General features: G+C 37.3%; 1 protein-coding gene and 1 pseudogene across 2 annotated transcripts in view; one reads left to right on the forward strand and one right to left on the reverse strand.

The window, feature by feature from the left end:
* Positions 1–27,945, reverse strand: part of LOC143670130 (interleukin-1 receptor accessory protein-like 1) — a 992,918-nt gene that overhangs the window by 253,293 nt on the left and 711,680 nt on the right. For both annotated transcript variants that reach the window (XM_077144759.1, XM_077144760.1), the window contains exon 4: positions 1,800–1,986. In XM_077144759.1, the coding sequence (XP_077000874.1) occupies positions 1,800–1,986 (187 nt within the window). The remainder of the gene's footprint in view (positions 1–1,799; positions 1,987–27,945) is intronic.
* Positions 21,434–24,867, forward strand: LOC143671026 (transcription factor SPT20 homolog pseudogene; annotated as a pseudogene).

The following is a 27,945-nucleotide window of genomic DNA, read 5'->3' on the forward strand; positions in this document are numbered from 1 at the left end:
TAAATCTCATCTCTTTCAATTATAAAGACTAAGGAATAACTCTAGAAAAATAATCTGAAATGTGATAAGACTGTTAAATTCTACATATACTACAACTCTACCCAATATTCCTCTACTGATGCTATTTCTAGCTTAAGATCAAGATGATGGTGGTGGGTGGGCCACGGTGGCTCAGCAGGCAGAGTTCTTGCCTGCCATGCCAGAGACCCAGGTTCCCGGGTTCGATTCCCGGTGCCTGCCCATGCTAAAAAAAAGATGATTGTGGTGATGCTGGAAACATAACCAAAAGACCAATGTAAGGCTAGCCATTTTCCTAAACTGAGTGTGTGTGTGTGGCACACTAGTGGGGCATGTATGCATTGCACATACTCTCTCATATTTCGGCAATTCTGTGCTTCTGTTAGCAAAAATGAGGAAAGGTACACCAATATTAAGGTCAATTTATTAGCAAACAAAGAAATTGTATATCTAGAGGCTCAATGTCCACTTATGAATACTAGAAAAACATTTGCTCTTTGCGACCTTGGGTCAAACTTCCCTTACATCTGCATTTTTTTTTAAAGCAATCATCAGGGTTTGCTCAGAATTTCCATGTGGGAGGCAGCAAACCATGGAGAATGAAGGGTGGGAATAGTCAACCAACAGAAAATAAAAGGAAGAAAGGGAGGGAGGAAGAAATCCTCATTAGCACAGGAACAGAAACCGCTATGACTAATATTTGAATTCTGTTTAGCGCTGTCTCAATAGACAACCAAGGGAAAAATAGAATAACCGGGTAAAGGTTCCCTTGATGTCCTGAACCCTTTATTGCTTATTATCAAGAATCAAAATTAAGTCTTCCTCAGAGAAGGGCATTGCTGATTTTGGCAAAGTCATAAAAAGAAATCAGAATAAAAATTGCTAAAAGTTTGTTTCTTGTTTCATTCAAACAGGTTTTGCATCCATGAGCAGTCAATTATAGGGCTCATGCTAGGTATACTGACATTTGTGGGTCCAGTTACTAAGAGATCCCGTTTCCTAAATTCCTATTTCCAGCCAGTTGGATGAAGCAAGTTTTACACTGTGAATCTTTAAATCATGGATTAAATATTCCAGAGAGATGTTCATAGCATCTAACCTGTATTTTCTTCTGTACTGTCAATAACAACAATTTATTTTACAGTATAAATAAGTTCAAACTGGAACTTCAGTCAATGTCAATGATGTTATAAGAAGGACGGGTTGGATTATTCTCTTTAAGTCCCAAATAGCTTGTGGTGTGTGAACAAAGTTCCTCAAATACTATATTTATCATGCTATAAATTTCCAACATATGTCATTCTTTAAAATATATGTGCTTATATATGAAAAAGATTAGGATCTGGACAAAGTTATATGTAGTAAACAATGTTCCAATAAAAACTAGCACACCCTTTTATTACACAGGCAAATCAATCCTTTTTCTCCTTATATGGGGAAATTTGGGTCTGCTAATGTGAAGAACTCTAAAATGAACGTTTCATGCATTTTAGCTCCTGAAACTATCATCCCAAACTAGAAGACACTTGAAAGGTGTGTCAGTATAAAGAAAACATAAACACATAGTTTATTGCAATGGACTAACAATACATATCTTAACAGAATTTATCAAAGTCCCTGGTTTGAAGATTTATAATGACCAGCAGAACTTAACTATAGTGGTTTTTTGAAAGGAAACAGTCCTGTCACACCCACTTAACATTTTTATCCAATTGTTTTTGCCACAGAATAAGATATGCATTAGTATATTTATAGACAATAAAATCATCCACAGCCCATACCTTATACCAAAGGATTTCAGGTTCTCTAGTTGGTAGTAAAAAATCTTCTATGTCACGGCATGAAATTTCCTTGCTTTTGCTAAGTTCAGCTTTTTCAAAGTACTTCATCTTGGAATTGTAGCAGAGTCCAGTGTCATTTTCACCCACTGTCAGCGAGATGGAAACTTTCATACAGTAAGTGGAATTTCTGGAACAAAGCATAACAAGTATGGTGGCCTGATGTGAACAAAACGCAAGTGTTGCCATGACATTATAGTGTATTTAATTCACTCAAAAGAAGAGAAATAATAATAATAATAATAATAATAATAATAATAATAATAAACTCCATTGTTTAACTCATCTTATCCCACGGGGCTTTCTTGTCACCCAGCTAAACAATGCTTGGTCCCGTGAAGCTGACTGTACATTTTTATTTGCTGAAAAAAAGTTTTGTGTTATATACAGCCTTAGTATGCAAATAAATGCTCAATAGAGATGTTTTGTACCTAGAAAAAAATAAAAGGAATAAGGGAAGATTCAGGACAAGAAGGAAATCAAGCCTGGGTTTATATTAAAATTGGTAAACTCAAGAGACAAGTAAAAAAAATGTAATTGACTTATTAAGCTTAAGGGAAGGACAGAAAAAAGGCTGCTCAACTCATATTGCACTGGTTTGTCTTGATATGAAGAGAGGTTATCAATGAATCTGGGCAGAAAACAGTCTTGGGGAGAAAAGGTTATTAAAAGTCACTGTCTTTACGTGTTTTCCGAATCCAGGTTGTCAGACAGGAGAAGGATTCTCCCATGTTACATAAGGGCAACCACACGCTGAGAGGCAGATTATACAGAATTAGATCATTAAGACGGTGGCTCGTTTTTCTCCTTGCTGGTTCCTAAACCAAGTTTACAACTTAGATAAGAGAAATGAAATCATGTCCCGAGATCCTTTTGGAAGAGTTGGGACCAAGGGAAGTTTCGTGTTTGCTATTGAAGTCTCTAAACACCCAGTGAGCACCTATAATATGTTGGGTACGGTGCCAGGCACTGGGGGTAAAGAGAGAAGTAAAACACGGGGCTCGAAGTTTGGTAGAGAACTTTTCATTTGGTAGGTGCCCAAAGGCTTATTCATGTATGGAGCCATCCACCTCCTGGATTTGGGTCTCACCACTTACTCTCTCTGCACCTCGGAGCAAATGACTTAATCTCTCTGAGTCTCAGGTACACTGTAGAGACAGCACTTGTCGAAGTATTAAAATGAGATGCTGAATAGGAATCTGCTTTGCCTTGGTTCTTCTTCTATTTTGCATCTGTACATGTCAACCACAGCCCCCAGGGCCTCCTCCCTTTTCAGCTGTGATGCATTGACATTGGAACAAATCCTTGATTTAGTCTATTATTTCTGCTTTATGTTGCTGCACCAAGATGTGAATGGCTAGAAAACAGCTAAGCCAATTATTTGGCTTTATACTGACTACCAAATAATATTTCCAAAAATTTTAAGGCCTTTTATTGAACATGGACATCTCTACCTTCTTATAACATGTAGTCTATGAGTATATATATATATATGTCAGTTGTTTCAGCTATATATTTATATATATATATATATATATATATATATATAAATAATTCTTAATAGCTGAAACAACTGACCATTAAACAAAGTGAACCAGAAGCCTGAAAAAAATTCCTGAGAACATGTGTTCAGGGATTTCTCTAGAATGATAAGATATATCCCTTGCCTTCCAGCCCTTCATAGTTCAAGGGGAGAGATAGACAAGTGAATAAACAGTTGAAAATCCATGTGATAAGGACTAAAAAGAGATATCTACTAACATAGTAGCGTCAAAGAAAGAAATAAAAAGGCTTCATAAATGGTGAAACTTGGGTTGTCTTAAAGAGTGAGAAAGAACTTGGCAATTTCAAAAAAGACTACTTTAGGGAACTGTGTGAATAAAGATTTGTGGGCATGAAACAAGTTGGTATGTTCAAGGAATTCCAAATAATTTATTGTGGCTGGAGTATAAAATAGCTATAAAGAAACAGTGGGAACTCAGACTCAAGAGTTGAGCTGGCACCAGCCTTTGAAAGTCAGGTAAGCCACTTCAAAGTATTTGGATTCTATCTTGGGAAATAATTAAAAAGATTCTGCAAAGTTTTTTTTCCTGACTATAGTGAGAAACAGGATTGGATTGAATTGGTCTGGACTGGACTAGACTAGACTGGATTGGATTGGGTTAGATTAGACTGGACTGGACTCAATTGGGTTGGGTTGGACTGGAATGGATTGGATTGGAAGGAGGACTAAATGCAATAAGACCAATAGAAAGCAACTACTTCATTCAGGAAAAAGATGGCAGCCCCAATGAAGGCAGTGTCCACTGGCATGGGGAGAAGGGATCACATTTTTAAAAAATATGTAGGACAAAGAATGAATATGATGGTGAAGGAGCAAAGGAAAGAGAGAGGCATCCAGATCATGAAAACTTTCTCAGATGATATTTGAAAGGTATAATCAATCTTTCAGCAGGAAGAATATTGAAAAATAAAGAACTCTGAGAGGAGAGAGACTGTGTTAAATTTTAACTTGGGCTTCACACCCAAGTGCAAAAATATGTCTGTCTGAGTTTGCCAGCAATATTTTTAATCATTATTAATTTTATTCCAGTGCAGAGTACAGCATGTGCTTTCCAGGCTCATTGTAACTTTTTTTTTTTTTTTGGAAAAAAGTAATCACCAAAGCCAAGCTATTAACTATCCTAGGACACATTCAAGTGTGTCCTAAAAATAGTCAGGTTTTAGAAAAATAGTGATATTTGTAGAACACAATAGAATTAATAAAGAATAGAGACCTTTCTAAGAATTTTGATTTTGAAACTTCCACATAACTTTTTTTTTATAATTCCAGAGTCTTGGGTTTTCTTTCTCTTCAAACTACTTCTGTTTCCTCATTTGAATAGGGAGAAAATAATAGTAAAGTCCTCTTTCAGAAGGTTGTGGGAATCAAACACATTAAAACACGTAGGGGGTGCAAGTGGTGGCTCAGTGGTAGAATTCTTGCCTGCCATGCAGGAGACCGGGGATCTATTCTCAGCACATGCACTTTCAGAAAAAAAAAAAAAATCCAACAAATGATGCTCCAATAACGGGATACTCACATGGAAACAGAATGAAATGTGACCCACAGCATACCAAAAACAAAACAAAACAAGACAAAAACACAACACACAAAGACTTTGAACAGTGTCTGCTCTCCAGCGAGCACTCATTAAATGGTAGATCTTATTATCAGCACTGCATTCCTTGCTCCCACTTCTTCATATGTCTATTTTGCAGTATGGCTTAAAAGTTTTCAAAAGGCAGGGGAGATATCACCATGAGGATGCCTTCAGTTCTTTGGTTTTTAGTTAGTGTTTAATTAATTACAAGAACCCTTGTAAGTCTTTAATCTTTTCCTTTGGGGTACCTGAGATGGCTGGACAAGAATGACTAAAGTTGAGGGATACTATGAATTTCCTGCCCCCCACTAGCCATGCCCTCCCTTCTATAAAAGCAACTAACCCTTAATCTTCAGAAAGTGGATCCAGCTGAGCACACTAAGTTATTCTTATTTTCCTGACTTTTATTCCTCAGGTCTGGGAGGTGACTGCTGATTCACAGCGGTCTGGTAATGTCTGGAATTCTAGACTCCACAAGATTTGCACTCTTCAAATTACTTTCTGTGTTTTAATACTTGCTTACTTGTTTCTGTTTGTCAGGAGGTGATAGAAGAAGCAAAAAATAAAGCTGCATTCAATGAACACTATAGTCCCAATTACTAAGAAGAGATAACAAGAAGCAAGCGACTTGTGACACATTAATAAACACATGAACCCATTGGGGGAAACTGACACACTCTCAAAGTCAAGTGTACCTCCCACTGTCATTAAACTGATGGCATGACTGCTACAGTGTTGCGGCTCTCTGCAGTCAGGAAAGTAACACAGAATGGGGTAAGGAGCATGGAAGTTCCTACAGGACTTAAGGTAAAATCATCACCACATATTTCCTTGGCTTCTGTTGTCTGTCTAGGCAAAGAGTTGAATCATGACCGATTGTCCCAATGTTTATAAAATGGTCAGAGTGACAGGACAGGCAGGGATGAGGGTTAAACAGTTGTTAATAATGGCAAATAAACACTGGCTTATCCTGTCCGGCGAAGAAAGAACATTAAGAGGGATGGAAATAAAAAGACCTTGTTCTGTCTGGCATGGATGACACAGCAATTTACACTAGGTGACACAGCAATACACACCAGGTACACACACCATATGGCACAAACTACTCACATCAAGTCACTTCTGCCAACCTCCAAAAAGCTGAAAGAGGTTAATGACTTGTCCAAGTTCTACCATTTCATTAGTGGCAGAAATGGGATGAGAACTCACATCTCCTAACTTCTAATTCCTTGGTCTCTTCTAGAGTTACTGGAGAGAATTAGTGCTGGGCTAGTGCGCGTGCAAGCACACACAAACACACATACACACATATAATGTTTTAAACAAAAAGAAAAACTATATAACTTTTGTTTCTTAAAAAAAAAAAACAAAAGGAAAACTGCCCACCCTTAGCCCATCATTTTATATTATTTTACATGCCAAAATGGATGATGTCTTCTGGAGAACGGCAGAACACGACTGGACTTGGATTTATTTGAAGAGTTTAGGTCTTTAACCCCTGTTCCCCCAAAACCTCAAGTTAATAAGGGATAAAAGAGAGCCAGCAGCAGGTTTCAAAGAAATTTCATGACTTCTTCATCTCTTACTACTACCTTTGTATAATATAATGTGCATGCACATGTATGTTTTCACATATATATATAATTTCATTATTATGAAATAATATAACGAAATATAAACATATTGGCTTCTAAAAGGATTGACATTGGATCCAGCCTTATAAGGGAGAAAAAAAAAAAACTAACATTAAGTTCAGCACAAATATTGGGCACAAACAAATATTTATGGACATAAGTAAGAAACAAATATACGACAGATTGAAATTAAAATAATGCCTTTAGGTATAGGTTCTGGGAGTCAATGCAGCACGCTGAACTAGAGGACAATTCTGAATTGGCATGTGTGAGAGCTCTCAGAAAATTTTAAAATTGATCTTTTAAAAAATGACTGCATTGCACAGGTACAGATCAAGGTGTGGAAATCTGGGAAGTGAAGGCAGGCAGCAAGAAAGAAAAATATGTGTTGGAAGAGAAATTTACCTTAACAGAACCACCAGTAACATGATTATTAAATACATGCTCTAAGAGTGCCACCAAACACTTGACCTGTGTGTTCTGTTCATTCTCAGGTTCCTATAGGAAAGCATAACATTTCCCTAATGTTTGCAATATTTTCCCCCTTTATGAAGGGTTGTGTGAGAAAGTCAGGGATTAGATCAGTGTTTTTAAAGGACTAAAGTGCTTTGTGCATCTGTGCTTTGTATCATCTACTTAAACATTCATTGATAATTTTTTTGAGTCATTATCTTTCCTTTTTATGAAAACAAATGCACAGAATAATTTGGAATCGCCACAGGTTATTGGGCACTGAAAAGCAGCAAGGAGGCATGATGGATTTGAAAGTTCAGTTTGCTACAGACCTGAGGGGAACTGAGTGGACTGCCCAGAAAGTGGTTCCTTAACCATAAATTTGACCCTGGCTTCTAATCATTAGCTGTAAAAATAAAGTGTTGGAAATCAAGCAAGTCAAGGTTAAATTGTGGTGACAGCATCAATACAAAATAACTGTTTAGAATTTAAGTCTTAAATATACTTAACTTTGCTAGTTTATTTCTAATTTCAAAGCCTCCCAATTTTTCTAGGGTTTTCTTTTATTTTTTTTCTATCAGTCTTTACTGTGATGCTATGCTTATAGCTATCAACACTAAATATGAGATGTTTGGATTAGTTTTTTTTCTTTTCAGAAGGGCTCTGGAGGATTTATTGATTTAACTGTGGATGAAATCAGCCCTTGGTGAAAAGATTAAAGTGAGATCATCAGGAAGATGATGATCTAAAAATGCCAGGGTTTTTTGTCATCTGGTTAGTAATTATTTATTTATTTATTTATTTTGGCAATTTAACTGCTAAAGTGAACTCCATCTTGTCGTATTCCACCAGCTATAAGTTGAACATAATTATCTCCTTCCATTTTGATAAAAAGTGATTTGCATAGTTTTACCATCTTTATTTTTCAAGCTTAATATTCTCGGACTATTAGAACCAAGGAAGCTTTGGCATGTGAAAGTCTAATACCATTTATTTTCTCCTCCTGAGTTATATTTGGGCAGGAACACTCAAATTTCACCACTTCATCACTGTTCCAGGAGTGAAAGAGAGGAAAAACGAGCAAGAGAGAATAAAATTCATGATACTGAAGGAAATAGGTCCGGGACATGGGTTCAAGGTACCACAATTTATGAATCATCTCTCAGGGAAGTTTATCGCTGACTTCTCATCTTTATCCATGTGAAGTCTCTGTTTATTTTCTTCCTAACAATCACACTTTGTAATTATTTCATTCATCTTCACCATTTTTGTTGCCTCCTATGTCAATGTATGCTTCTCATGTTGTGTAAAATTAGGAAGTTATATTTGATTCCTTAGAGGCACATGTTTTCTCTCGTAAGATCTTTCTTCCTTTCTGAAACCTCCAGTGTCTGCTGGCATATGTAGAATAATCTGTCACAGCAATTTGTTAACTCATAGCTATTGAAGTTAAAGACTTGATAGGTTTAAAGTTGTCCATATGTGCTGGACATAGAGTAGGGACTCCCAGTAAATTTTTGTTAAATGAATGAATGATAGATTAGTTAATCACTATACCATTCTGATCACATTTCTTTGTGACCTTAGCCTCTTAAACCACTCCCACTGAAACACCACCATATGATTCTTGACAGCAGATGTAGCAAGCAGATGTGTCTTCTAGATGAGGCAAAATTAAAAGAATTTAATTTCTCCCACCCTCTATACAGCAGGCTTTTATTCTAAGTTCTGTTGATCTTGTTGGTTTAAAAGGTAAAGGAAAGGGGAGTATAAATGTAAGGGCCACATTTGGGTTAGCTGCAAAGCACTTTCTGCTCTCCAAACATCACACAGGTTAAAGTGTCCATAATAGTCCTTGCACTGTTAAATCTTGCAAAATCGCAGAGAAATCTGACCTGTTGTGGACAAAATTCCAGGGGAACCTCAGACAGAATAAAACAAGCGAAAATATAGATATATATTGTTCGCTAAAGAAGAGAGAACACTCAGAGTTTGTTGGAATTTTACCCAGTCACGGTTTCTTCAGCATTAGGTTAAGTCTTTTTCTTCTTTCTTTCTTTCTTTTTTTTTTTTTTTTTTGGTGCATGATCCGGCCCAGGTCTCCCGCATGGAAGGCAGGCATTCTAACCATCGAACTACTCATGCACCCCAGACTAAGTGTTAAAATTTAAAAACATGCTTTCTTTCCCTACTACATATAAACCAAATCTGGATAATGTCAGTAAATAGTCCCCATAATCAGGCATATTTTCCTACTAATTCTACTCTAAACATTATTTATTCAGTATCATAATTATACATATTTTATACTGTTTTACTTAGCGGGTCTATGTTCCCTGAGAATACTTTTGCTTTCCTTGACCTCCAAAGAAAAATGGAAGTTGTGAGTAAAATGAACTGCAAAGATGGCAAGTAACCTTAGTTAAAAAGGATGTTTGTATCATATTCCTAATTATATGTACAAGGCAAAAGCAGATTCTAGTCCATAAAATTGAAGGGGGGTGCATTTCCACATTCTGCAAACTGATATGCTTCTAAAAAAAGCACGTTGATCAGAGCTCATGATCAGAGTTTCATTTAAAGAATGACCTCTTTGAACTCAGCACATTTAGAAAGTGACCCATTTTCTGCAGACACAGAGGGACCAGAATAACATGTCTGTACTTAGGAAAATAAAATATGCCTCATCCAAGCAAGGCTTGGGGAAAACGGAAATGCAAGCCCTCAACGTTTATGTCCATAACCCCAGCCTGATGCCCTAATTTAACGGTGATTCATAAGATCTTGTTTGCATTTTCCACCGCTTTCTAATTTCACAGTTTCAAGTCTTTTATCTCCTTTTCTCCTGTTATGGTTTGAGATATTTTTCTCTGAAAATATAGCATATGGCCCCTTAAACTTCTCAGTACAAAGGCATGCCATTTCATTAAAAAAGAATGGGCCCATTCAGTAGTTGAGAGATTTCAAACAGAGTTGACAGGATATCCTGGAGGTTATTCTTATGCATTATATAGATCTCCTCTTTTTAATTTATGGGGTATTGGAGAGGCTGTAGAGAAGTACCTGAAACTGCTGAACTGTGTTCCAGTAGCCCTGATTCTTGAAGAAGACTGTATAACTATATAGCTTTTACAACGTGACTTGTGATTATGAAAACCTTGCGTCTGATGCTCCCTTCATCCAGGGTATGGATAGATGAGTGAAAAAAATGGATAAAAACAAATAGATAGTTGGGAAGATAAAGGGTAAAATGAATTGGGTAGCTGGAAATACTAGTGGTCAGTGAGAGGGAGGGGTGGGGGTTATTGTATATATGAGTTTTGTCTTTTATCTTTTTATTTCTTTTTCTGAAGTGATGCAAACATTCTGAAAGACGAACATGGTGATGAATAAGCAACTATGTGATGATATTATGAGCCGTTGATTATACACCATGGATGGAATGAATGTTGTGAAGATTTATCAATAAAAATATTTTAAAAAATAACAAGAAAATAATGTGCCCAGATAGAAACACTTAAAAATAAAAAACGAATATGTAATGTGCATTTATATTAGGAATGAACATAACCATTGCTTATTGAGCATTTAAAGTTCATTCTATCTGTCAATATATGTTTATTAAGCACCTATTATATACTTGCCCTGGCTAAGAAAAAAGCAGTGACGAGACAAAGTCCTTGCCTTTATGGAGCTTATATTCCACTGAAAGGAAACAGAGAAGGGGAATATTATACAAAAAGCATTATATGCATTATCTCATTTAATCTCCTTCTACATATCTCACCTAATCCTTTCACTTTAATGCAATGTCTATGTTGTGTCTCCCACATTCATATCTCCAGCTCTGACCTCTCCCTTGGAAATCTGGATTTATATATCCAGTTGCCTATTTATGATACCTATTTGAATATCTAAAGCATCACTTCAGATCTGATGCATCCCTCAAGTAAATCTTTCCTTTTATCCACAAATCTACTGTTCTTTTTTCCTGCTTTCCCCGCCCACACCATCCTTCCAGTTGCTGAAGCAAAAGAGCCAGAAGATATCTTTAATTTCTCTCTTTGCCTATTCCCCTGCATCCCATTTGTCAAGTAGTCTTAGACAAGTTGTCTTTAAAATACATCCCAAACCTGCCCTTTTTGCTCTAATTCCACTACAGCCATCCTAGTTCAATCAACATTGTTCTTTTCTTGAATTACGCAGTAACCTCTTAACTCCCTGTTCTGCTTCCATTCATCCTCCCTGCAGTCTCTTCTTTATACATCAATCTGTAATCTTTGTAAAATTAACTCCATCGTGTCACAGTCCCCATTTCTGCTCAAAAACCTCAAGCAACTTTGCAAAGAACTGAGAATATAATCAGTGCTCTCTAGCCTGTCCTTTGAGGTATGACAGGCTTACTCTGTTGGAATAAGATGAGGTGAGTAAGGGGGCCCCAAACACTCAACAACCAAGATCAAAAATATTTCAATGCGCTATTTTCAAAAATCAAAATTAATGAAAAAAAAAAAAATCTATGATGAGCAATTAAGTCTCAGGAGTCCCTAGCACATCACTCTTTTATGGCTACCTTATTAAGTACCAACAAATAATATTTGCTTGATTTTCTTTCTTTCTTTGCATAGCTACCTATTTGCTCTTTCATAACAATGTAAGCACTGACACAGGGCGTTGTATTAGCCTTGTTCATTGTGTTATCCCAAATACATAGAATATTTTAGGTCATAAATTGGACTTCTATCTCCCAGGCTCTTCTGCCAACTAGCTTTCAGTAAGGTTTTTTTTTTTTTTCCCCAAGAGAGGCTCTGTCATTTCAGCTCATGGTTCTGGTAATTACCATTTCCTTCTCTCTTAGGGGTGGTAGCAGCTTCCTTCTGTAACTAAGCTCTGGGTTGCCTTACATCCTGCCATTTCAGCTCCTCCAGCATATTTATCACCCTGTGTCCCATATTAAATCCCCCCTATTGAATACTGAACTACCTCAAATCAATTTGCTTTACATGACTGGGTCCTGGCTGATAGAGTAGCTTAGGAAACAAATATATGAGTGTTTAATCCACATCATACATAAATTCCTAAAGGTCCCCCTGAGCCAAAAGAAGTAAACAAATTATATCAGTATATATTTGCAAATATTACAAATAACACTGCCTAAACCTGGCAAATTAAATAAATTAAGGTATATTTGCATTTTCCTTTCTATTATAGAAGCTTCTAATTTATGTATCTGCAAAAAAAAAGCAGTATTAAGCTGCAGGAATTTTTGGAATACTTTTTTATTCTCTATGATTTATGTGCATTTCACAGTTGGTTTCTTTTCAATACTTTCTATTGCAATTTTAGTATCAATTCAAGTCAATTCAAATTGTTAGATATTTCTGACTTAAAAGGAGAGCCATTAATCAGAATCACCTACAACTCACTAAAAGAACAAATGGTTAAAATACTACAGCCTAATAATTTTACAGTGTAAAAATAGGCCTTTTTAGAAAAAAAAAAGATAATGGTCTAATCCTTTGTATTTCTTTATTGAATATAAATATGCTCAGAATATGACAATTGTATTAAGGATTCACATCAACAAAGACAATGTGGGAATAAAACAATTTACAGTTAGGGTGCCAGAAATACTACTATACAAAGATGTTAGACAGATGAGTTTAAATGTTAAAAAAAGAAGGAAATGTGGAAGATGAAATACTGCTAAGGAGCACAGTACCACTCTTTTGCTAGAGAACCTTAATTAGAATAATATAAGGTAAAACAATATTCCTTTCTGAAGTTGACCTTTTTGAATATTTCCCCCCATCAAAATGATTGGTTTAAAAGTATAAATAGGGATCATACACACATGCATTCACTGATTGACTTGTGATTTTTAGGCATGATTTACTGAAGGATTTTCATGACTTGATAGAACTTAAAATATGTTATTCACTTATGTTGTCTATTATTCAACCACAAGATATAGAATTCCAAGAACATAAAAGCCCCAATGTAATTGGGGGAGATAGAAATATAAACCCTTGCAGTCCAGCGTAATAAAGCTTGCAATTTATGTATATCCATAATGCAGAAGAAATGTAAGAGAGAGAAAGTCTGAGTATGTCTTTTAATATACATCTGATTATGTCAACTTTCTTTTAACACCATTCTTTCCACTCACTGATTCCCTCTTCCCATCCAATGTTCTCTAAAATAAAATCCAAACTCCTTAACTTACACCAGGCCACACATGATCTCCCTGTACCCATATGTTCGGTCCCATCTCTCAGTACTTGCTCACCTCAACCACATGGAAAATTGCGGACCTTCTCCAAACAAGTTGCAGTCTTTTATCTGTCTTTATGCAGACTGATCACTCTGTCTAAATCATACTTTTTAAATTTTACTTCTCATTATCACATTCATTCATTTTTCAAGGCTCCTCTTATGAGGAGTCTTTTTTTTGGATGCTTGCTTCCATAATTCCCATCCATACTTCTGGTGCAGTGCAGCTTCTCTTCTCCCTCAGCCTCCCCCCACCCCATATTAGCTTGCATTACACTCTCTTTTGATTATTCACCCACTTGCCCATCGCTCCCACTAGATTGTAAGCTCAGGAAGGAGTCATAAAATTCATATTTGTATCCTGAACACTTAACTGGCCCAAAATAAGAGGAGTCAGTTGAGACGTTAAAAAGAAATTTGATATGGAAGAGTGGTAGATGAAAACCGGCCTCATAAATGGGGTTAGGGTGAAGCTGGGCATGTTAATCACCTGACATGGCACATTTAAAAGAGGCATGGAAGAAAATAGCCCATTGCAAGAACTCTCATGGAGTTCAGAGTTCATTAAGGGAAGTGGCAGGAGACAAGGCTGGAAATGTGGGAAGGAACACTGATGCTGCTCATATGGGAGTTTTGATGTGATCTTTAAGTAATGGGGCCTTATTGAAGGGTTATGAGTAGGAAAGCAGGATGATCTGACTTGTTTTTAGGAAGATTGTGGCAGGCTGGAAGAAGAGAACTGGAGGAAAGGAAAGCAATTAGGAAGTGACCACATTATTCCAGTTTATACAGAGTGAGGAGTTGTGTTTTAGCAATAACCACGGTAACAGAAAAAAATGGACTATATCAAAGATGGAAACAATGGTTGTACACTTGTGGAAACTTGCATTAGTACTGTGTAGATCAGTGCTCAGGAAGAGGGGAGACTCTTTGAAAGGTGACTCTCAGTTTCAGGCTTGGCACCCTGGATGATGCTGTAAAATGTGAATACAAGAATACAAGAAGAGGAGGTTTGCATGGGGAGAGCAATCCATTAACAAGCTGTATGGCTCTGGATAAATAAAAGGACAAGGCTACTTACCTCATAAGAGTTGTTATGAGCAGTAAATAGCCTCCTGATGTGAATGTATTTTGTAATCGACAAACTGGCACATAATATGTATTATTTTTGTTATTATTATTTGCAGTAATGGAATAACCCCTTAGGTTATTGTCAACCTCACTACATCCTCCAAATCTTTTCACTTCCACTGGATGTTGTTTCACATTCACTTCATTATTCATAATATTTCACCACTGGCTAAATATGGAATTTATATCAAGGTCACCACTTTTTAGAAGCTTAATCTCCTTTCCAGGAGCACTTAATAAAAGAGATAAATCACATAGCTCTTTCTATTTAATATCCTTATCCAACTGTGAATACAGCCTACTTTCATGTCTGTTCTCTGGATCCAACTTTTCATTTTTATAGCAAGGTTCAATATGAATAGAACACCCTTTCTGGGAGTGAAGTCCCATACATTTGAAATTCAGTTAATCTTGCCTCATATTATTGGCAGAAAAAGCTGCAGTTGATGCAGAGAGAGCCATAAAGTGGATGGCATCTCAAGATGCAGCCAGGGGGAGAAAAAGAAATAAATAAAACACCCTGAATGAGGGTTTATCTATTATTAGCTCCACTTGTTTTTCTTCATTTTTAAATGGATGAATCTCCAAGGGGATTCTAAAACTGATTAGAATATTTAATAACTGTTAAATATTTGTGATTGTCATTAGCTATGTATTGCAACAGACATTCTGAAACTCTGTATTTTCAAAAGTATGGGTCATATACAAAAAATACTTATCCCTAGCCAGGGGGAAGGTAGAATAATTACACAAGAGACTTCATAACAGTCAGCTGTCCACCTAACTTCCCTGTCAAAACTGTAGGATTATTTCTCATGTTATTTTCACATAAAACATAGCTACAAAGAATTGAAAATGGTTTTATTGTATGCATGATTTCCAATTACAATATCTATCTCTTCCTTAAAAGTCCATTATGATAATAGCGAGAAAAGAGAGAGAGAGAGAAGAAAGAGCACTTTTATGGAATGTAGGAGTTCAACCGCATTATATTCAGTACTTTAAGGGTTTTTAAGGGTTTCCCCAAATTATTCCTCATAAGCACATGAAAACTACTGCAATGATTAACTGGACATCTTTCCCTTGAGTGCTTTTCTAAACCTATAATTTATGCAACAGTATTGTAATCATTCCCACTTTCAAAACCCTTCTGATCACTAGTCTATTAAACACAATTGTAATTGACTACCTTGGTGGCTAATTTGCAAACACTATTACATTGCTTCTGGCTTTATTTTGCTATTATGGATTTATCTGGAATCCAAATTGTACAGGGTGTTGCTGCATAATTTGACTTTGTAGTTACTGATTTCATTGTTTACCATTTGGTTTATCTCTAATATATAAAGCCCATAACATGAATAAGTCATTAATCGAATTGTGAATTTGAGTATGTTACTTTCTCATTTCTCAAATGGAAGTCTATAGGAAAGCTTATACCCCTTTCTAAAATTCCAAAATTACATATTGATAGTATCATCATGCATGCTATATTTACCTGATCCATTACTGCACTGTCAGAGATTTTGCATAAAGGCATTCCTCGTTTGTGTGCATGTGTATATGTGCAGGTGTGTGTTTCTACCTGTAGCTTACCTCTTGTCTTTTCTCATGAAATACTTTCAGTGGAGTCAAAATGGTTCTCCTCACTTTCTCAACACAGGCTTCTCCCTTTCTCTATTATGGTCTGAGTTTTCTCCCAGATACTTTCAGAGGATTTTGTTACTAAGGGTTATCAATAGCCTAGCTTTCAATCAACTGGCCTGAGCACTTTGTGACATTTAATGCTATTTACTGTCCAGTCTTTGAAATTTTACTAGAAGGCTGTCTCCTGGTTTTTCTTATGTACCTCTATTCATCTCTTCTGTCCTCCTGAATGCCAGAACTTCCCTGGGTGTTAGTCCGTGCTACTCCATTCCTCCCAAATGTTCTCATGCTACCAAGTGATAATCCTTAAAATGGCATATCACAGCCCCCAGTGATGGGTAAGAGCGCTGTGCTAGTGGTGAACGAGGCAACAGATTTAATGGTATAACTCTTTTTTACATATAAAACTCTTTCAAAAATAGAAAAAAAATAAGTATATGCTTAGTAAAAGCACATGCCAAAGGCGGAAAATCCCTATCTGTTTCTCCACATCCTTAACTAATAGGATAAGCTTTGAAATATTTTTATCTTTGGCAATCTGATAGATAAAACAGATGGCCTTTCATTTAATTTCACTTGTAATTCTACTATGAAGTGATGGTGCACATCTTTTTATATACTTAAATGTTATTTTTTATTTCTCCTTTTATGAACTCTCATTTTGATCCAATTTTTTTCACCTATGTTACCTAAATGTTTTCATTTTTGTTAATTTGTGGATGTGTTTGTGGTCCAATCCTGTGTTGGAAAATACTGAGAACAGGTTTGAGATTAGGTAGATCAAAGCACTTGAAAGTGGGAAGTAATAGTAATAAAAGAAGCATAGAAAGAACATAGGATCAGAGGTAGACATTCTTTCTTAGGAAGAAGAAGGCACCTTAGAAGGGAAAGGTGTCCCTTGAAGGCTTAGGTATAAAAGAAGGAAAGTGGGCGGGCCATGGTGGCTCAGCAGGCAAGAATGCTTGCCTGCCATGCCAGAGAACCCAGGTTCGATTCCCGGTGCCTGCCCATGTTAAAAAAAAAAAAAAAAAGAAGGAAAGAACTGACCAAAAAAAGACTTCTAATGAGCCAAGATAGTGACAAAGAATCAGAAGAAGAAAAACTTGCTAAAAGTGTACCATTTATTTAAAACGCTACCAGCAGTAACAATGACAATAACAAATAACAAATTCCGTACAATCTGTATGTCATAATACAACAAAAGACGGTCATCTTGACCTAAGAAATCAAGTCAACCATGTAATCACTCTTCCCTCCCCAACTCCAAAAAGTTGTATCCTCTCGCTGCTTTGGGGGGGGGGATAAAGGGTGAAAATTTAGAATAAAAAATGTTTCAGTAGATAAAACCATTAGAATACACATACACACTCACACACAAAAAGCAGAGGAAAATTGTACCCTATACTTGATGTGAATTTTATACTTAAGCAATCGCAGAATTGGAAGGACACAATGAATTGTAAATTCAGTGACTCCAAATAGAAAAGGACAAACAACAAGATGTGAAACAGGAGCTAGCCAAACTCAGCCAAGACTTGATAAATGAGAACCAAATTAGAAGGTACTTGGGGTAAGCCAAATTTCTAAAATAGCTGTCCCAAATATATTCCACCCTAACTGCCAGAACCTGTGAGTGGGAGGGGCTATCACTCCCATGATTATGTTATGTTATATGGCACTGTTGACCTTAAAATTGAGGGGGTTCTCCTGAGTTACCCAGGTGGCACACTATAATCACATGTGCCCTTTAAAGCGGATAGTTTTCTCCAGCTGGTGGCAGAAGCGGACTTCAGAGATTGGAAGGGTGAAAAGGATTCAATAAGCCATTACTGGCTTGAAAATGGGGAGGCCGTTTGCGAAAAAGCAAGCAACTTTTAGTTGCTGAGAGCAGTCCCTGGCTGACAACCAGCAAGGAAATGGGAACCACAATCCATAACAAGAAACAGAGTTCTACCAACAACCTGAGTGGGCTCGGAAGTGAACTCTTTCCCTAATCCTCCAGAAAACAGGCCCTGGCCAATATGTTGATTTTAGCCTTGTGAGAGCCTCTGCTGAGGCTGCCCAGACTTCTGACATACAGAACTGTGAGATGATAAAGGAATATTTTAACCTACTAAGTTAGTGGTAATTTGTTACAGCAGCAATAGATAACAAATACAGTTCCCAAGGGAAAACAAATATAACCACAGTTCATATGAGGGTCACAAAAGCTAGGGTGGAAAAGAGACAAGAAAAAGAAAGTAATATAAAAAAGATCGGAAAGAACAAATACAGTAGAAAAGACAGGATGAGATTACCCAAAATACTTCTAACTGGAGTGCTTGAAGTTAAAAAAGCAAATCGAAGGAACGGAACAAATATTTAATGGCTATATAATTCTAGAAAACATTGCTGAAATAAAAGCTCCAAATTTACATTTTAAAATGATCCATGATGTACTCGGGAGATCTGAGAAAGAATGGTTAATTCCAAGAAATGCATTAGTAAAATGATTACACTTTTAAAATAAAGAAAATATCCTCTGGGCCTCCAGAGAAAAAGGCCATGTCACATAACAAAGAAAACAGAAAGCACAACAAAAGAGCAACATTTTCAAGAACCTAAAGGAAAAGAAAACAAACCGTATGAGCCAAGGATTTTATAACCAGCAAGGCTTTAAATATTCAGAAAAAAAAAAAAGGAAATAATATATTATGATCCCTTCCTGGAAGTGTAGGATAAGAATTTACCAGCCAAAGATGAAGACCTGTTTGGGGAAAAGCATATGTAATTTAACATCTAAAATTCAAATAAAGGGAGCATTAAGAGTGGAAGAAGAATGGATAAGTAATATTTTGCTCTGATAAATTAGAAATAACACAACTAAAAACCAAACTAGAAAGGAATGTTGAGTAACCTGATTGATAAGTAGGTGGGAATTAAAATATTATTTAAAGGTGACAAATAAATAGTAAAAATCCTAAGAAAGGAAAAAGATGATGAAGGTCATCATACAAACGTAAGAACATGAAGATAAGTTGTGGGAATAAAAAATTAGATCACAGAGGGAAAGGAAACAGTAAATAAGAAATATAATAAATATAGTAAGCCAATGTACACTAAATAGCAAAGCTGAATGGCAGAGCTACAGGGTCTCTCTTGTGTGTGTGTTTGTGTGTGTATGTATGTGTGTGTGTGCGTGTGTGTGTGTGTGTGTGTGTGTGTGTGTGTGTGATGTCGCTTTTTTTGCATGCTGTATGGCAGGGTCACATTTCATTATTTTTTCCATTTGAGTATCCCCGTTATTAGCAGCACCATTTGTTGAATTTTTTTTTTTCTGCTTCTTTTTTCATTGTTTTGCTTGTTCGTTTTTTGGGGAAGTACATGGAACTGGAATCGAACCCAGATCTCCCGTATGGCAGGCAAGAATTCTACCACTGAACTACCCTTGTACCCCCTAGGATCTCTTTTTATAATTAAGAATATCAGACTTTTTTGAGGAATATCATGAATATTTTCTCCCAGTTATTTAACTTTGCTTGGATTGCTTGCCATGCTGATTGATTTCTTAAAATTTTATGTACTAATGTAATCAACCCTTCATTTTTATAGCTTATTCATTTTATGTTCTTTAGAAAGGCCTCCTCCAATATGTGTATACATATTTTTTAAATCTCCCATATTTTCTTCTAATGGTTTTACAGTTTCATCATTGCTCCATTCAATTTTATAGAAGTGGACTTAAGATAGACAAAACTTTTTTCTTTTTCCCAAGTGTCCTTAATATCCATTACTACCAGCATGACTGAGAGAAAACTTTTCTTTTCTCCACTGGCATGTGATGCCACTTTTTTACATAATAAACTCCCATATGTTTTGGAAATTATTTCTCAGTTCTCTCGGAGAGGCAAGTCTCCAGTTATTATCATTATTTTATTATTATTTTTTTTTTTACATGCGCAGGCACCGGGAATCGAACCTGGGTCCTCTGGCATGGCAGGCAAGCATTCTTGCCTGCTGAGCCACCGTGGCCCTCCCTATTCATTATTTTAAAAAGCCTGTTTACCATTCTCGGGTGTTTATTTTTCCATGTAAACTTTAGAACAACATTAACTGGTTCTAATGGTGCATCTTCATGAACTACTCATTTTGATTCAAATAAAAATTTAAAGCATTATATTTATGGAAAATAAATACAAAATTTGCCTGTGACTTCAATTGATATCTAGTTGGGCAGCTGCCACCAAACTCCCCATCAATGTTTCCAAATGCTGCTCTGATTTTAGACATAGTTTTGCAGAAAAGTGTAAAGAGGTCAGGCTTTGGAGTCAGAGAGGTCGAGATTTGAATGCGACCTCAACTGCTTCTCATTTTGTAACCTTAGGTCCATTACTCAACCTGACTGAAGCTCAGGTTCCTCAAAAGTGAGGGTAAAAATGCCTGTTTTTGTACAGTTTTCTGGAGTATCAGATCAGTTGCATGCTGAAAGCCTTAGAAGTATGCCTGATTCTTGGTGGGAAATCTCTGGAATATGATTTCCACCAGATGTGGACAATATTCTCATCATCTATAGCTCCAATCCAGACTTCTCACACTAATTCCAAAATTGCCATGACTTGACTCTTTCCTAGCTGTATAACAAACGTGTATCTGTCCTTTAAGACAGTTCAGTGATTGCCTCCTTGGGGAATAGCTTTTCTTATTCCCCAATGTTTGGCATTTTCTCTGTGCTCCTTTAACACTATGGCTAGTATTTCTTATACTAAGAATTGGTGTGCTTTCTCTTTACTTGTTTGCCTCCCCAAGGAGATTGTGAGCTCATCCATGGCAGATCACTTGCCACACTAGTATTTGTCCTATTGTCTCAATACTAGCATATTACTTCCCTTATAACCCGTTCTCAAAAGTAGCTTGTAGCTGAATATGCATACATTTTTATAGGAGGGGAAAGAGCAGATATGACATACTTATATTTGTAGTTTTCTAATTCTCTGTTCTTTGTTTTACAAAGCTAAAGTGGGGGTGGGGGGATGCAACCACATTAGTCCCTAGGAACATTTTTTTGTTTTGTTTTCTTTTGTTTTTGCATGAGCAGGCACTGGGAATTCAAGCCGGGTCTCTGGCATGGCTGGCAAAAACTCTGCCTGGTGAGCCACCGTGGCCCGCCCAAGAATGGTTTTTGTATCGATCTTTTCTTTCTTCCTTTTTTTTTTTTTTTTGTATTAATCTGATAAAACTGGGCGCGACCGCGTGGAGCCCAGGCTGCCAGTAGTAAGCGTGGGTGCGGAAAAAGGAAGTGTGGGCCACGGACGGCCGCATGCTCAGAGCACGGAAGAAGCACCCTGTATGTGGCCGTCCTGCAGCTGGCGCAGTGGCCACAGTGGGACCTACACACCAGGACGCAGCAGGCCCAGCAGGCTGCAAGGTCACAGGGCTCTATTTGGCCAAGGCCCGCAGAAGTACACGTGCTTTTAAAAACTCAAGATTTTTGTGTGCTCACTCTTTGGGGATGGGTTCTTGGTATTCCTGTTGAATTCAGCTCTCTACTGTGGAGTTGCTCATTTTTCAGTACTAGTAAGTTTGATATTAAAGATATGGTAATCAGCCACTTCATCAACACATGTACATTCTCCCTTTTTTAGGACCCCTAGTTTATCCTACAATGGAACAAGCTTTCAAACTAGCTTGGATTGCACTATGCCATTGAAAGTGCCCAATACAGACTTCCTGAAATGAAATATTTATCTAGTGGGGAAAAAAAATCTGTATTTCAAAAGCTTCAACTTATGAGTTGAGGAAGGTGAAAAGAAGCTGAGGTTACCCAGAATTTAAGAAGTATGTGAGCATGTTCAAGAAGCTTACATGTTACATGAGAAACACTGTAATATTTAGTGGCCAACCTCTACCCAAGAAATGAGGGATATTTTCTGATGCTCAGGGGAAAAAATGCATCAGATTCTGAGACCAATCAACTGCCTTATGAACCAGGGTAATTGCTTGAATACTTAGATGCCGAAAAATTACCTCCAATTTTGGTCAATCTCCTAGGAAAACCTCAGGTTAATATTTTTCATTCGGGATGTATCATAGCAGAAATATATCATTACAGGCAGTGCAATAATAGAGAATCTCCTAGTGACCCTACTAGGCATAGTCACTTACATCCAACAATGTGACTTTAATCAGTGGTGTAAATGTAGTAACAAGTGATAGCCATACATAGACCCAGGAAGACAAAATTTTGCTTCAGAGCCAACTGATCTCAGCTATAGCTAAACCCCTGTGTCTTGACCCTTTTGTATCAGTAACCTGTGCTACCAACAGGCTACTGTACAGTAGACAAAGGGCTAACTCTCCCCCAATGAAATAGAATTTCAAGAAGTATTCTTCATCCTCTCTGAATTGGCAGCAGGAACTGTCTCATTGTCCACCTCCTCCTCAATTATTAGCGACTTCTTCCAATAAAAGCAAAGGGAGAAAGGCAGGTCAGCATTAGAACTCCAAAATCTCTAAAGCAGGAAATGGGAGCTATGTGGAAACAGAGTCCCTGCAATTTGGCCATAGCTTCAGAAGTGGATGTGGAGAAATATGTTAAGGTGAGAAAGTCTTTCAAATCTGAGGATTCATGACCAACAGTCTGACCAACTCATGATCTAAAAGATGATTATGGATTTGAATGTGAAGCAGGCAATCAGTACCAGAAAACAAAGCTGACCATCATGCAGTCACTTGATGATCCATTTATCTCTGGGAAAATACAGCCATGGACAGAAGATGAAGAACGTCCCTACCACTCCTCCACAGATGACCATTCAAATTGGTCCATGATGCAATCACAAGTTGATGCTAAGCGTGAACTCGGTCAGTACTATGAATCGGTCCAGAAGGAAGCCAACGTCCAGCCAAGATATCACATAGCTCCAGTGGCCCAGTCAGTATGAGTCACCCTTCTTTGGGAAGGAACCCATGTCAGTTCAGTCTTCAGTATCAGCAAAGGGAATGAAACGTCAGTGACCACCCATTAAACCTCCCTCAAGCTCAGCAACTCATTCCTTAGGTGATAGTTTCACGCCACAACAGGCGAGCAGCTGTTTTAAATCTCCAATTCCTCCTTCTGCTTCTGAGCCACCACATCTTTCTTGGACGTTATCAGTGAATCCCAATGAAACCAATATGCCTTCTTTAGCCACCCAGCCACCTAATAGTTCATCACAGAGAGCCACGACCACCCAGGTCATGGGCAACTCTACTGGACTGAACTTGGTCAGTGTAGTGGGCTCAGTTGTGGAGCACAGACTTTCGTGAGTGGGTCAAACCTTGTGGTGACCTGTACCCCTGCTGCCACAACTCCTGTAGGGATCAATCTGAGTGGACTTCTACCCTCGGGAGGTCCCCTACCAAATGCAGTGGCAGGGGCAGCACAGCCAGGAGCAGTGCAGTCAGCTTTTCAAGGAGAAATTTCCCTTGTTTTACAAAATGCTTCCAATCTCAGGCCCTTAACTCTGCTCCAGCTTCCAAAAGTTTCACTCATTTTGAACACTCTGGAGCCAAGCCTGCAGCAGCTCCCTCAGTTGACCACACAACCCCCAATTTTGGGTCCTTGACAGCCAAGGGTACAGGGTCCTCAATAAGGCTTGGCCACTCAAGGACAGGCCTTATCCACTTAGCAAGCTGTTGTTAACATCACTGGTTGCAGTCTTATGTTTTATTTTTGTTGTTGTCTTTTTAGGTTCAGTGTGATTATCAAATTAATGTGCAGATGACAAGACTGATTTTGACTTTGTTACTCTAAGTTCAGCTCATTTGGATTGGTAAATTAGTTTTAGGACTTCTTTTTTTCATTTTGTTTTGTTTTGATAGACTTAAAGAAGAATACTGTTGTTTGTGCAAGACTTTTACAACCAAAAATTGACATAGAGCCAATAGTTCCTGCCCACATTTTTGTTATCCATAGACTTTGAAGCTTTTAAACAAAATTTGACTTGGGACTTATAGTTTCTTTTCAGTACTTATCATTTTTTTCAGTACTTATAATTTTTTATAGATAATTTCAGTTAAATGTCTATCTCTAAATTTATCTATCTATATATATATCAGATATATATAGATAGGGAAACTGTCATTATGGAATAAATATCCACATAAAAATACTGACCTATTTTACATTTAAGGGTGTTTATATGTCAAGTACATAATCGTTAGAAGAAGTCCGAGAAAGCTATGCTTCTAACATTAAACTGCAGTTTCTTAATACCTCTCACCGTGTCTCTTACATTATGCAACATAGGCAGGGCCATCTAGCATGCCAAATGCTTTGCATCCTGATGGCTGTAATGCCTTCATCCATTTTCAAAGGAATTCACTAATCATGAGGCTGGAAAATCTGTACTACTCTTGCTCATTATGTCTTAATAATCATAAATGTCTAAATTTGACAGGTGTGCCTCAATGAAGAAAACTCCTAAATCAACTTTACTGCAGTCTGTGTTTTTATGTTACATTTGAGACCTGTATATTTGTCCACAGCCATGTGCCCACTGAGTGAAGCCTTCCTCGGCTGAGATTTCAGCTCTTCCCTGCCTTTCCACAGCAGCAGCAACAGATATGCCAGTTGAGAATCGATTCATGCAGCTTCCAGTAGCTGCGTCTGCAGTACCAGCAGCTCAACCGCTTCAGCAACAGCCTCGGGATGCAGGCAGCCAGTCCAAAGGTAAAAACAAGTCAAGCAAGCTAACCGTCCCACAATCCTGAGGCTTACCTTATCTTGTTTCTCTTTTTTTTACAAACATAAGAGCATCGAATCAAAAGGATTCTGATGTTTTAGTTCATTTTTTTTAACGTCAGAATTTTAATTGCTAGACCGAGAAACTTAATACAGATTCACAACCCTATGACTTTTAAATAAAAATAGACTAATGGTTTCACAACAACAAAACCCGCATTGAAACGGTGCCAGCTACCATGGGGTCAAAACCCCAGCTCTGTCATACGTTAACCTTAAGCCTATTTCCTAACTTCTCTGAGTGTGTTGGTTTGAAGGGATTTGTGTGCCCTAGAAAAGCCATGTTTTAATCCTAATCAATCTTGTGGGAGCATCGGTTTCTTCTAATCCTTATCAGTGCTATAGTTTGGGAACTTGATTAGGTTATCTCCACGGGGATGTGACTCAATCAATTGTGGGTATTAAACTTGATTAGGTGGACATGCATCTCCACCCATTCTACCTGAGTCTTGATTAGTTTACTGGAATCCTATAAAAGAGGAGACAGTCTGGAAAGAGTGCCCTTTTGAGAACAAGGAGAGAGCTGCAAACCACAACAGAAGGACAAGAGAACCACGGAGTCCACCAACCAGCGACCTTTGGAGATGAAGAAAGAGAATGCCCATGGGGGAGCTTCAGGAAGCAAGATTGCTGGAAAGGAAGCTAGTAGGCATCATCATGTTCCCCATGTGCCTTTCCAGTTGAGAGAGAAACGCTGAATGCCGCCGGCCTTCTTGAACCAACGTATCTTTCCCTGGATGCCCTAGATCAGGCATTTTTATAGACTTACTTTAATTGGGACATTTACTCGGCCTTAGAACTGTAAACTAGCAATGTATTAAATTCCCCCTTTTAAAAGCCATTCTGTTTCTGGTATATCACATTCCAGCACCTAGAAAACTAGAACACTGAGGCTCCATTTTCTCATGTGTAAAATGCAAATATTTCTTATTTTATTTTTTAAGTTTGTTGGCAAGGTTAATAGAGGTAATATGTTCTAAGTTCAAAGCACTTGTGATCAATAAAGTATTGTTTTTTTGTTAAAAATGATGACAAATTCTTCCAACTTGTTTGCTCTTTCAGAGTTTGCTAGTGTTTGGGATTACAGAATAAATCTAAATGGAAAAATTTTGAAACCTAAGTTTTTTCATGAAAGGCAAATCTATTTTTGTAGCAATGCAAACTGGATTGCTTATAATGATTACAATTCATGAATCCATTTTTTCATTCATTCAAACAATGTTTATCGACAGTTTTCAATGTGCCAGGTACTGTTTTCGGTGCTTGGGCTGTTAGTAGTTAACAAAACAAAGATGCCTGCCTAGAGGGGGAAGACATAACTGCAATAAATAAGTAAAATGTACTGGCTGTTAGTGATATATAATATCAAGTAATAGAAGTAGAAGATAATCAGGGGATAAGATTGTAAATGGGATGGGATGGAGTGGGATGTGATTTTAAAGAGTGCGGAGACCTGTTTGAGAAGGTAAATGCCATTGAGCAGTGGTGGAGGAAGGTGAGGGAGTTATTTATGGGGATTGCATGGAAAGGACTGATTACCCAGTGCCAGTTCCCTGAGGCAGAAGTGAGTCTGATATGTTAGGTGATCATCAAGGGTGCCAATGTGTCAGGAACAGAGTGAGCAAGCAGAGAACAATGTCCAGGTAAGGGAGATAACAGGAGGTAGATAATGTATGGCTTTATGGGTTACTGTAAGGAATTGGGTCTTTATTCTGATTAAAATGGGAGCCATTCCAGAGTTTTGAGCAGAGCATTGTCAAGATCTGGTCTTCATTTATGAAGGCTCACATTGTCTGCTCTTCTGAAAAGAAGCTGTGATAAGTAAGGATGGAAGCAGGGAGATAATTCTTAGGAGGCTCCTGCAGTAATTCAGGAGAGAGTGGATGGGTTGCTTGAACCAGGGTAGTGGTTGTGGAAGTGGTGACAAGGAGTTAAATCGGGGATATACATTGAAGTCAGGGCCAACTGGAGTTCCTATAGACTAAGTGTGAGCTGAGAGAGAAAGAGGAACTGAGTCCAGAGCACCTGGAAGATGGAACTGCCATTTCCTGAAGCAGGGAAGGCTGATGGAGAAATGGGTAAGGACGGGGGGTTCAGAGTTCAATTGTGAATATGTTAAATGAATGATGTTTACCAGTCATCCAAGTGGAGGGCTCAAATAGGAAATATCATTACAATAAAAATAAAATCTTTCAACAAAAAATAGCTGTTTGACAAGTGCATTTTTCTGATATTTTCAATAGCTGGTTATTTCCAGATTTCAGAAAATCAGGAAGATGCCATTTTTGAGTGATAAACATTTTTACACTTACATAGTCAATATTTTAAAAATGTATTTCCAAAATTATGAATTTACTCAAATGTTTTGGTTTTTTTTGGCATGGGGGTAGGGATTTGGTCTAGTCATTTAGTTTCTTACCTCACTCTGTTTCCCTAAAATATATTGTGAGGGGGTTGCAGAAATCATTTTTAATTAGCAGGTATAAAGGTATTTTCATATCACAATTGTTCATTATTTTTCTTATAATTACCTGCTCTCATTTGTTACATCAGCTCATCTACACTTATGACATTTCATTCGTGTGACCATTGTAAGCCAAGAAACTTTTACGTTTTCACTAAGACAGAATAGAGATGCAAAGATGCACGGCAGACAGCAGGTGCATTTATATATTATGAAGCGTAAAATAATAAGTACCACATGAATAATGCATTTGAGGATATTAAATGACAAATAATAGTAAGTGTCATATATGCAAATCAGCCCTCAATTACTAAAGAATGAGATACAAAGTGTCCAATGCTTCAGTTGTATGAAACAGAGAGAATTCACCATGTGGTATTTCCAGTTAAAGTAAAAGAACAATTGGTTATTAATAAATGATTAAAATCTTAAAACTATATAGTTTGAGATATTTAAATTCCTTGCTTATTTCTAAAAGTCTAGTTTTTTTTTCCTTTAAGAATTAGCTTTCCTTGGCATATTTGTCCTTGATTCTAAGGATGGTTTTTATATGATGTAACAAAAGTATAAACAGCACTAACGA

This window comes from Tamandua tetradactyla, chromosome X (genome assembly GCF_023851605.1).
Source record: "Tamandua tetradactyla isolate mTamTet1 chromosome X, mTamTet1.pri, whole genome shotgun sequence".
Taxonomy (NCBI): domain Eukaryota; kingdom Metazoa; phylum Chordata; class Mammalia; order Pilosa; family Myrmecophagidae; genus Tamandua; species Tamandua tetradactyla.